General features: G+C 29.2%; 1 protein-coding gene across 1 annotated transcript in view; it reads left to right on the plus strand.

Annotated features, from left to right (window-relative positions):
* The window catches only part of LOC145743851 (titin-like), a 151,569-nt gene that overhangs the window by 18,320 nt on the left and 121,000 nt on the right, over positions 1-12,249 (plus strand). The window contains exons 26-49 of the mRNA XM_082561907.1: positions 323-472; positions 756-867; positions 1,293-1,447; positions 1,680-1,870; positions 2,025-2,284; positions 2,659-2,822; positions 3,126-3,278; positions 3,726-3,911; positions 4,069-4,186; positions 4,402-4,692; positions 4,878-5,008; positions 5,233-5,368; positions 5,573-5,714; positions 5,999-6,123; positions 6,305-6,687; positions 7,309-7,444; positions 7,911-8,177; positions 8,564-8,830; positions 9,132-9,274; positions 9,447-9,698; positions 9,934-10,069; positions 10,445-10,720; positions 10,804-10,951; positions 11,770-11,894. Coding sequence (XP_082418033.1) covers positions 323-472; positions 756-867; positions 1,293-1,447; positions 1,680-1,870; positions 2,025-2,284; positions 2,659-2,822; positions 3,126-3,278; positions 3,726-3,911; positions 4,069-4,186; positions 4,402-4,692; positions 4,878-5,008; positions 5,233-5,368; positions 5,573-5,714; positions 5,999-6,123; positions 6,305-6,687; positions 7,309-7,444; positions 7,911-8,177; positions 8,564-8,830; positions 9,132-9,274; positions 9,447-9,698; positions 9,934-10,069; positions 10,445-10,720; positions 10,804-10,951; positions 11,770-11,894 — 4,447 coding nt within the window. The remainder of the gene's footprint in view (positions 1-322; positions 473-755; positions 868-1,292; positions 1,448-1,679; positions 1,871-2,024; positions 2,285-2,658; positions 2,823-3,125; positions 3,279-3,725; positions 3,912-4,068; positions 4,187-4,401; positions 4,693-4,877; positions 5,009-5,232; positions 5,369-5,572; positions 5,715-5,998; positions 6,124-6,304; positions 6,688-7,308; positions 7,445-7,910; positions 8,178-8,563; positions 8,831-9,131; positions 9,275-9,446; positions 9,699-9,933; positions 10,070-10,444; positions 10,721-10,803; positions 10,952-11,769; positions 11,895-12,249) is intronic.

Below are 12,249 nucleotides of genomic sequence, written 5' to 3' on the forward strand. Positions count from 1 at the left end.
TGTTGGCCATATTGTTTATAGCGCCTTAGTTATTATAGATATTTGCAATATTACCAAAATTTTTTTTATTATTTTTTTTTATTTGATTTTTTACGCATTGATAAAAGTAAATAATAAATACGATATACAATTAATATTACAACAATGCGACGGGAAAAAATGACAAAATTTTTAATGATTTAAAACATGCCAAAGGTAATAATGTTTACATAAAGATTTTAAGTATGTTATGGCATGGTCACCAAACCCAACATGACGTTATATGACGTCATCAATTGTATAACGAACTGACGAAACTTACCTTTACCACTATTTATTTTAGCTTGACAATTTCGACGAAAGCGATTTGTACGAAACCAATTTGATGCAAAAACCTCGCTTCAAAAAGAAGTTAATCTCAGTCAAACAAAAGATTTTGGGAACTGTTCATTTTGAGTGTCACTTGGTTCCAATAGGCGACCCTAACATGAAGGTAAGCACTATTATAACGTAATGATTTAAAGTAACTACTTTTTGTAGAAATACAGCAACTACTTTTGCTTTATCAGTTTTAATTTTTATTTTAAATTAGTTTAATACTCATATTCTAGTAAAATAGTAATAAAAATAGTAAATTTTTTTATTAATGTAAGAAAACTTTTGGCTAATATTTACATTTTTTTTATATAACTATCTACCTTTAACTTAAGATTATTGATGTGATAATAATTGCGAATAGAATAGTTTTATAATTTTTTGGTGTTGTATATATTTAGGTGGAATGGTTATTAGACGGCAAGGAATGGGAATATGCGAACAGAATTATGACAACTTTTGAGTTCGGTTATGCAGCCCTAGATATCAGTGCTGTATACCCTAGAGATACTGGTTTGTTCTACTTTTAATATTTTTAATTGCATTTTAGGATTCTTAACAATGTTAAATGTATTAAAATTTTCTTCAAATTGTAATTTTTTTTGGTATAATTTATACAAAAGGTTAAAAAATCCACAATATATTTTTTTATTAAAAAAGTAATTTATTTTAGCTATAATATATTCACATTTGACTTTACTGTGCATATTTAAATTGTTATAAAACTACCTTTAAATTTTTAATTATATCTGTTATAATTTATTAACAAAAGAAAGTAAGTTGAAAAATTAACAATATATTTTAATTTAATAAAAAAATCTTGTATTGGCTATGCTTTATTTACAGTTGATTTTACTGCACTATTGTATAACAAACTAAAATTCTTATTTTGCGCAGTTATACTATTTGTCTAATTTACTAAATCATAAATTTTACAGGTGTGATAAGCTGTCGGGCAACGAATGCACATGGTCAAGCCCAAACTTCATGTACCTTAATCGTTAAAGAAGAAAAGGGTTTGATTGATTCAACCCAACTGCCAGATGCTTCAAGACTCGAGAAAATTAACACAACTGAAAGACAACGACAAGAGGTATTTTTTAACAACCATGATTGAAAGTTTGTGATATTGTGTTTTAATAGATTTTAAATTATTTTTAAGAACCAAAAATGATTAAAGTTTTTTCTTTGATGTAGCTTTATTATTTATTATTAAACTGTCTTAGTATGTGGAATATATTTAGTCTATTTTGCTAGTTTTTTTTTATTTTTAAAGACATTTTTTAATTTTCTTAATTTGAATAAACGTTGTTCTTTTACTTTAGTTATCACTTGCTCACGTTAGTCACGACCAGGCCGACGATGAGATCAAATCCCCGCCAAAAGTTGTTCTTGTTCCCGATCCAATTCGAGTACGAGAAGGCGATCCAGCGAGGTTTAGGTGCCGAGTTGTGGGCTCACCCTCACCAAAAGTTGATTGGATTTTGAATGGACAAGTTATCAGACAAAGCAAAAGGTAATTTAAAAATCAAAATAGTCTTAATATTGATTGTAAGGAGAGCTGTAAGTGTAGTGAAGCCAAGTGTTTTGACCACCACACCACGCTGCAAGTTAATATTTTAAGATAACCTTTATTGAACATTTAAAAAATGCGAATTTTATAATTTAAGGTTCCGAATCTGGTACGATGGAATTCATTACTTTGAGATCACTGCAGTAAGAGGATACGACCATGGAGAGGTACGAATGGTTGCTTCCAACACTGAAGGTCGTGAGGAGGTCACAGTTAAAATCGAAATTTACCAAGCTCAAGACTTTAGGACGATGCTTCATAAACCTGATCTTAAACCTGGGGTTGTTGAAGCTAAGGTCGATTTAAGTACCTTAAAGCAATACAGGATTACAAGAAATGTAGAGGACCAATTTAGAGGTAAAACTGGGGTAGTTTAAAATAAAGTAAAGTTTCTTTCGATAAATGTAACTATTTTTTATAGATTTTTTGTTATATTTGTTTAAATTTTTATTTTATTTTTTTGATTTTTGTTAAAAAGATTTGCATTTTTTTGGCATAAATTGTCATTTTTTAATAACTAACTTTAACAATTTTTTGGTTACTTTTTGACCAATTAAAAGGTGAAATTATGTTGGTTCCTAATAGAAAAGAGTTAAAGTAATTTTAAAAACGTATACTGGTTAATTATTGTTTTCTATATTACTTAAATTTCTATTTTTAAAGGCAAATTTTTTTGATTTGATTTTTTTTAATGGCGTATTTTTTTACATAAATACATTTTAAACTTACAGAAGAAAAAGGTCGTCACATGGTGGCGTTGCGCGAAGTTGAGAAACCAATTTCCGGGTTGAAGAAAATCAAGAAAGTCGAACGAGATGAGGAACTGAGTTCAAAGTTCAACAAACTCTCAGAAGAAGAAAGACTGCTTAACACATTTGAAGGAACAAAGAAAAAGGTAATTGCTACTGTTTAGAATAATTTATGTTTAAAACTAAAACATTTTCTATCTTCTATTTAACTCCCAATTTTGTATCTGTGTATTTAATTGCAAATTGATAAATTAATTAGTTTAAAAACTGACTAGAATAACTTTAGATTTTAGTTTTTAAAACGTGTAAAAAAGTATTCAATAATTAAAATTAAAGTTTTGAAGTAAAGTAACTTTCTTTGCTTATTTAAAGGTCTAAGTTTTTTCTAATGCAATTTTTTTTTACTAAATTAACTTTTTAAATTGCAAATTTGTTTAACCTCGGTTAAGGCAACCACACGCGATCGTGAATATGAAACTTTTATTCGCAAAACTAAAGACGAGCTTTTAAAACTTGAAAAACCTAAAAAAGTTGACCCAGAAAAACTTCCACATCTAGAACGCCCCAGAGAACATTTACCCGCGCCATATCAAATAAATAAGGTGACGTCACCTCACATGTCACGATTTCGTCACTAGCAGCGTCACGATTTCACGAAATTTTTAATTGTGATGACATAAACGTTGCATATGATCACAGTGCTATGTTGTTATAATTCAAAGCTAATAAATCATATCACCTATTTGACATTAAAATATATAAAACAATTATACAAAGGCCTAAGTGTCATGTTAAAGAAACTTTTTATATTGTTTATCACCTATTTCAAGCAGAGGAATTTCTTTATCACTTATTTAAAACAAATCTTTTCAAGCATGAGATTTTTTTTTACAATAGATAGATGTTTATATGCAAGCATCAAGTATGTTAAAATTTGCACGGTGTAAATCTACATTACTTATAAAATATAAAAATTGAATATTTAAAAAACTTGCATGATTTAGTAATATTAAAATCACACATTTTATAAATTTGGTGACGTATTACAGCCGGAAGTTACGTCAGACATGGAAGCACCGATAGTGATCGAACGAGTTCACAACTTGACTGTGGACGAAGGAGGAGACGCGAGGTTTAGAGTTCGATTCCACGCTGTTCCGGAACCTGAAATATCTTGGTATAAAAATGAAAATCAGTTGGAAAAGTCTGACAGAATTGGATGGTTTTATCCAGAGGTAAAACTACAATCAAAAGAACTTATAACTTTTTTAAAAAATGGAAACAAAGCCTATCCTAATTTAAGCATTTTTTAAATAAATTTAAAGGTAATTTTTTTTTAGATTTGATTTTTAAATTCAAATACAAATCTGGATAAAAAATAATTTGTTTTAGAACAACTTGTGTGAATTGTTTATTCGTGACGTCACCACTGAAGATTCTGGTTCAATTTCAGTTCGCATTTCTAACCCTGCTGGCCAAGCTGGTAGCCAAGGCTTTCTATTGGTTCAACGTAAGTCACGTGATACTGCTTTAACGTTTGATAAAAAATAAAGGTTTTTAAAAACGTGGTTTTGCAACACTCTTTCAGGATTAGTAGATAAGCTAAAGTAAATGTCAAAATAACATAAAAAAGTACTTCGTTTTTATAGAGACTTTAGAATAGTGTTTTGTTTATGTGTTATTTAAACGATAACATATTAAATTATAATTTTATACATTTTATAGAAGCTGCAGAAACATTTTATTTCTCCGAACCCCTAAGCGATCAAACCGTCAAAGAAAACTCAAAATCAATCATCTTCGAGTGTGCGTTATCAGAAGGCTATACTGAACTACAGTGGTTATGTAACAACCAAGTTATTAGTAATGGTAACAAATATCAAATACACACCGAGGCCTTGCATCAATATCTGCGGGTTAGTGAGGTCAGAATCTCCGACGAAGGAATGTATTCTTGCCGGGCTTCGAACGCTGATGGACGAACTATTGAAACTACATCAAACCTGGTTGTTGAAGGTTAGAGCTTTATTAATTTATGTTTATATGCAAAATTAATATGAAAGGTAGAAAATAAATATTTTTTTTTTTAATTTATTGTATAGTTTTAAAACTTTTCAGTATTTTTTTGTAATTTTTGTTAGAGATAAAAGTATTAATTTATCATATGTTATTGTTTTTAAATAAAAATTATTTTATTTTAGCTGTTCCGAAAAAGATTTTGGCTGAACTTACTAACCAAGAAGTTAACGAGGGTTCAATGTGCCAATTCGCTGTAACGGTTTCACATGATGACGTCAGCGGGGAATGGTACAAAGACGGAAAACGTATTCAGGTTAATACATTTTTGTAAACGTCATAGATTAATTGTAAAAACTAAAAATAAAGTAATTCTATTTGAATTTTTTGTGACATGTTTGAAATTCAACTCTTTTTGGCATCAATTGTTACTGCATTAGATTGTTGCCAGTAATTTAACAAGTTCTAGACAACCTTTAAAATTTACCTTTGCGATGTAATGTATATTTATGTTAAATATTATTGTTTAATATTTTACAGGAAGGTGCAAAATATCATGTAGAAATCAACGGAGACAAACGAGTTTTAGTCATTGACAATGTACGAACTGAAGACCAGGGATCATATGAATTTAAATATAATGATCAGACCTCTTCAGCTACTTTGGCTATGCAAGGTATATTTTGAATTTCTAGCACCAACACTCGCTTGATAAAAATTTGTCAATTATGTTAAAAAATTTTTTTCATTGTAAAATCAGTTGAAAAAGAAACCATTACTGAACTGATATTTTACAATTTTTAAAGTTGTCTTACTTATTTTCTTTGACTTATTAACAACAGTGTAACACTTTATATTATAACTTGTTTTAATTTTTTAGCTATACAAGTTGATATCATCAAGCAACTGAAAGATCAAGAAGTATTTGAAGGCGACGTTGCCACTTTTCAGGTTCAACTTTCTGCTGATAATGCTATAGGAACTTGGTCGCACAACGGCGCTAAAGTGTCAAGCTCAGAACGGTAAATGACCTGTTTTTTAAAAAAAGGGACTGGTTGTATTTTAAACCTGAAAGTGAATTAATAATATAACACAATAACTTATTAATAAAATAAATTTGGGCATATCAAATCCTATATAACATATTGAATAATAACTTTGTGAGTTTGGTAAATTGGACAATATTTAAGCCTGTTTATTTACTATTTTTATTTTGATTGCTTTTTATTATAAAAATGTTGGTATTTTAACTGAAATAATTTATACGGCTTTAATTTTTAAAAATCTTGCTTATACATTTCTCCAGAGTTATTGTCACCACTGATCGACAGAAGCACATGTTGATTATTGAGAACTCTATGTCGTCAGACTCGGGGGAATATAGTTTTAATGTTGCTGATAAAACCACTTCTGCAAAACTTAACGTGAAAGGTAAAATGATGGTTTCAACAATGCCAAAAAACGCATTTTTATATTTAAATATTTAAAAGTAACCGTATACAAATAAACTTTTCTTAACAAAGCACAATTTTTATTTTAAATATTAACTTTATACGCTATATTATATGCTGTAGATAACAAAAAATAGGAATATATGTTTTTACTTCAACAGATGTTATCGTACAAAATGGGCTGCGTGACGTCACTGCTTTGGAATCTGACAAAGCGGTTTTCGAATGCGAGCTAAACCAATCAGAATACAAAAGCGGAACATGGCAATTTAACGGGGTCGAAACCGAAAAATTTGAAACCCAGACTGATGGCGCAACCCAGCGGTTAATAATCCCAAGTGTTTCGCCGCAAGATAGCGGTGTGTATAGCTACACAACTGGAAGTAATTCCCGTACCGAGGCAAAGCTAATAGTCAAGGAAGTCGAAATTGTACAAGAATTAAGTGACGTCATCGAATCTGAAGCAACGGAAGTTAAACTGGAAGTAGAGTTGTCGGAAGATGGCGCTAAAGGAGAGTGGTCCCATAACGGCAACGCTGTTGGGGTTAGTATTGATGTTGATCAACTAAGCGAAGATTATGGCGACGTTTTGTTTCTACATTAAGAATATTTTTAAATAATTTTAAGCTAATTCAAGATCATGACAATTCTGATTAAAAAAATTTTAGCTTTTAGTGAAATTGTCATGTTTTAGCAACTGAACATTAAACTTGTCCGGTTTTTTATTTAATTGGTGTTAATTAAAGCATGGTATTGGCGTGATTTCTTAAATTATTTGTATAAATCAAAAAAAAAAGTTGTTTTCCAAAAAATAATTTAAAAATTTACATAAAAAGTTGTATGTGTCAAATTTGTTGTTTCTTGGTTTTGTGTGTTCGAAAATTATATAAAAATATTTTTGATGACGTCACGTCATGCTCTAATTACGCTCCTTTTTCTTTTTTAACACTTTGGGGTAATCGTTTGTCACTTTGGTTTTCTTTATTAACATCTGTTAAATGTGTTAATTATTTAAGTGTCTTTGTTAACAGTTCTAATCATAAATCTTTATGTTTATCATTCAATAGATCTGCTTTCTATTTTCATAAACCTATTTTTCTCAGCAACAAATTTGACATTTAAATATTTCGACAAACAAATTTAAATTGCTTTTTATATTTTTTAGAACACAAATAGCTGCACTGCCTTAAAAAGCGGTCGAAAACATATTCTTGTGATCCGGTCTTTGAGTTTAAATGACCAAGGAAAATATCAGTTTAAAGTTGGAAATAAAACCAGCTCAGCTACTCTAACTGTCCAAGGTAATTTAAAAAAATTAGAACCAATACTTATAAGACATATTGAACTACTTAAATTTTTTGTGGAAGGCAAGGTTGATTTATTATTAAATAATTACATTAATTTTAATTTTTAAACCTATTCAGCAGAAGCTAATTTTTTTTAATTTTATTAATTTTTTTATGCATTTATGACATGTTTTAAGTTATACAATTAGTTTACGATTTTTATTAATGTAATAATCTATATTATTCCAAACTTACAAATATTCCAAACTTATAATCTATAATATCCCAAACTTACAGAGCCAACTTGAGACAGGGTTAGGGTAACAGTTGTTACTCTACTCTATGTTTAGGTCGTAAAGTTGACCTTCCCACATTGAAGATAAAAATATTTACAAAAAATGTTTATTTTATATCTGTTTATTTACCTTTATTAATTTGCGTAAATCCTAAATAAAATATACTCTTCGAATTTGATTGACAGGTGCTCAGATTACCGAACCTTTAATTGACCAGAGCGCTACAGAAACCAGTCACGTGACATTAGCTTGCAAAGTTGCCAAGGCTGGTAGTAAGGGTCAATGGTTAAAAAATGGCAAAGCTTTGGATTCACGTAACACCGAGAAATACGAGATTCAACAAAGTGGTTGTAATCATAAACTTGTTATTCGTGACGTTACAAAGAGTGACTCGGGAAATTATTCTTTTAAATTTGGAAGTGCGACTACTTCAGCCAAACTAAATGTCAAACGTAAGTTTAAAAATTTGTTCAAAGATAAATCTTTTTTTTGTTTAACTAGTGATATTGATTGCCAAATTACTAGTGAATCTTTGTTAATTGGTCTTAAATAGTATTTACCTTTTTACTGTATTTTTGGTGTGACATTGTCGTTCTAACCTTCCTTATTTACATTTGGTTTAGCAAAAATAACATTTTCTAAATTTTACATAAAATTAATTTTAGATAAAATATGTTTTTACTTTTTAAATATTTTTTTTACATTAGTAATTATTAATTTACTGTATTTTTAGTCTAGCATTGCCGTTTTAACCCATTTTTTGGTTTAACAAAAATTAAATTTGCCAAATTTTAAATAAAGTCAGTTTTAATTATTTTTTAATATTTTATTTTTACAGCGGTCAAGTTCTCAAAAGGATTGCGAAACTTCAGCGTTGCTGAAGGCTCGGATGCAACTTTCAACATCGAACTTTCAAACCAAGATGTTCAAAACGTCAGATGGGAACGTAATGGCGTTGCACTTAAACACGATGACGTTAAGTACGTTATAACATCATCAGGAACAACGCATCAACTGGTGATAAGGAATGTAGAAAAAAATGATGAAAGTGTATATAGTTGTGTTGCTGGATCGGCTAAAACGAGTTCTAGACTTTATATCGAAAGTAAGAGTAATGAATTTTTTGATTATTTTTGAAACAAAAAAACTGCATTTTTTACTTGATATGTTTAAATTCATGTTTTTATATAAAATACGTTTGGTTTAATGTACACTATATTATGTAAATTTATTATTATTTTTACAATGAACTGAAAGTATTAAAAAAAACAATTTTTAATTTCTTTTATGCTAAATATTTATTGCAACTACTAAAGATGACACATTTACATTTTAACATTTTTTTTCAATTAAATTTTTTAAAACAACTTGTTTTTAAAAACTGTTATTGTTAATTTTTTATTTAGGTGTTGAAATCACTCGAAAGTTGACCGAAGTCCGCGAGATGGCGCACCGGAACATCGAATTAGTTGCTGAAGTAAACAACGAAACTGTGAACGGGATTTGGAGCAAAGATGGAGTTTTAATAAAACCTGACGAACATTTTGAAGTAAAAAAAAATTAAAAAAGGACAATTTTATTGTGTAAAATTTTTTTAAATAATATCATAGCGCACTAGAGAATTTATTGGACGTGCTTCTAAACTACCAACTTATTAATTAATTAAACCAAATTTTTTTAAAAACTTGGTTCAAAAAATTAAAAATGAATTTATTTTTTAGATTACAAAAAGAGGACAAACTCATCGACTTACTATCAACAACACCACTCCTAGACATTCTGGTATCTACCAATTCTCTGTTGGTCGTTCTACGTCACAGACGCGTGTTAACATCGAGGATATTAAAGTGACGTCACCAATGAATGACGTAGTCGTGAGCGAGACCCAAAAAGCAACATTTGAATGTAAAGTATCACATCCTGATGTGCCAAGTGCTTTATGCTCCTGGTCGAAAGACGGTGTAATTTTAGAAGTAAATATTTTACAACAAATATTTTATTTAATTTATATTTAAGATTAGTTTTTAATTAATTTTAATCGACTACTAATTTGTATTTTTAATTTTTATTTCTATTTAATTTTTAAATTTTAAGCAAAATTATAATAACGTAACAAAACCTTTATTGTTACTATGACTACACCCTTTATGTCATAACACCTTAAAATTTTTAAGGAAAAATTTTACTAAAAAATAAACTTTTATTTAGAATGGTCCAACTGTACAAATAGTAACAGACGGCAGAACTCGGAAATTAATTATTAGTTCATGTTCATCGAAAGATAGTGGAACTTATGAATTTAAAGCTGGTAGTGATAAATGTACAGCCAAACTAAATGTCAAAGGTTTGTGGTTTTTAACTTGCTTTTTTATAGTTTGTAAGAATGGAAGTTAAAGTTTGCAATTTATTTATTACTTTTTTGTATAATAGACTATAACTTTAACTGCCCTAGACTCTATTGTAAAATTCTTTAATTAACTTATATTACTCTCGCTAATTTTATCCTGTTAATTAGTTAATGTTTTTGGCAGTTGGTACTATCTAAACCTTTTTATTAAGCTACTGTGTTAATAAGTTTACCAACGGTTGAGTTTCTTTACAGCAGAAAGTGATAACTCTATAAGACTTAGATCTTAAACGGCGGCTTTGACTAACTTATATTATGCAGTAAACTTAACAGTACCAATAAACATTATATATATAATTTTTTTTTTTACAGAGGTTGCTATTTTAAAACAACTTCCATCTGAGCTACATGCAAACGCTCACCAGCCGGTACTACTACAGTGTGATGTTGATGCACGTAACATTAACGCTTACTGGACGAAAGATGGTCGTCGGATCGATTCCAAGCTCCAGCACGGTCGTAAATATGACGTCAGCAGTCGTGACGTCACGCACAGTTTAAAAGTCAAGGATGTGACGTCAGAGGACGCTGGTGTGTATACGTTTGTAGCTGGAAGCGCAACGTCATCGACTACTTTATTTGTGGAAGGTATTTATTAATACTAAGAGCTGTTTTTATTATTATTAAATTAAAGTTGACATTTTGTTTAACTTAAATTTAAATGTTTCCAGTTGTTGCTGTCGAGATCACGAAATCGCTGAAGAACATAGAGGTGATTGAAAATAAATTGGCAACCCTGGAATTTCAAGTTAACAAACCAAATGTGAAAGCAAACTGGTACAAGGATGGAATTAAAATTGACTTTATGATGATGAAACGGTAAATTAGAAAATATGTTATAAATTTTTAATGATGATAATTTTTTACAAAAAAAATTTAATAAAAAATTATTAAAACTTTACAAAAATAATTGATTTAAAAAAGTTATTAAAACTGTTTTAATTTTAAATCTACAAAATATTTCATACACAACGCTACGGTTTCAACTTAACAATTTGTTTAAAAAAATATTGTTTTGTAACTTTACAATTCAAATACAAAACACCATGTCATCAAATATACAACATATTATACAAATATTAGTTTCTTGTACCCATACCCACTACAAATACAAACTTTAAAGTAAATTGGTAAGAAAATATTGACAGAAAGTTGTCCTACTTAAGCACAATAGCGCAAGTGTGTAATTAGATAACTGAGCTAACAAAAGCAAGACATTTAATAAAAAAAGAAAAAAAAGGTTTTTTAAGTTTGCACTTTAATTTAACCCAGCTTTTTTTGCGATTTGCAATATATTCAAAAAGATATAACTTTATAAAAACATTTCAGTATTATAAGTTAATAATATCGAATTAGGTACAGTCTTATATTTTTATATTATTTAAAAAAAAACTTTACCTTTTTTGGAAAATTTTAATACTTATGGTTTTATTTTTTAATTTTTAATGGCGTTTTAAAAAATTTAATTGTTCAATTTTTGACATATTTATGTCTTAATCTAATTTATAGTAAAATTTAAGATTCCCGTATTGGACCACAGACGACAAAGCAAATATTTGTCGTAATCACAATGCCTCATATTCATTTATTTACTTACCACATTTCGACCTGCCTTTAAATGGGAATTTGTTTTTTAGATTTAAATACGAGGTAGACGATCTAACACACAAGTTATCAGTGAACAGAGTTAAATTTGAAGACGCCGGGGAATATACTTTTGAAGCAGGAAAACAGAGGACTACTGCATTTTTATACGTTCAACGTAAGTTTTAATTATTCACCTTGTATTTAAATGTAGTCTTTAATGGGGCTGTTAAGATATGCGAATAGTATATAAGCATAGACAAAAAGAAAATGTATGCTGTTGTTTTTTGTTGTTTTTGTATATATTTTTATCCTCGACGTGAGAAGGTCGAATGCGCGACCTAAACATAAATGAACATTAGTTACTCCGACCCAGTCTCGAGTTGCCTGTGGCAGTTTGGGATATTATAGAAATTATAATTGCCCGGTAAATATGATGCTGATTAAGTGTTGGCTCAGCAGAAGTTTATACCGTTTATAGCGCCATACTTAAGTGCGCTACAGTATGAGAGCAGTGTGGATTGAACCCACGT

Source organism: Corella eumyota, chromosome 2 (genome assembly GCF_963082875.1).
Source record: "Corella eumyota chromosome 2, kaCorEumy4.1, whole genome shotgun sequence".
Taxonomy (NCBI): Eukaryota; Metazoa; Chordata; class Ascidiacea; order Phlebobranchia; family Corellidae; genus Corella; species Corella eumyota.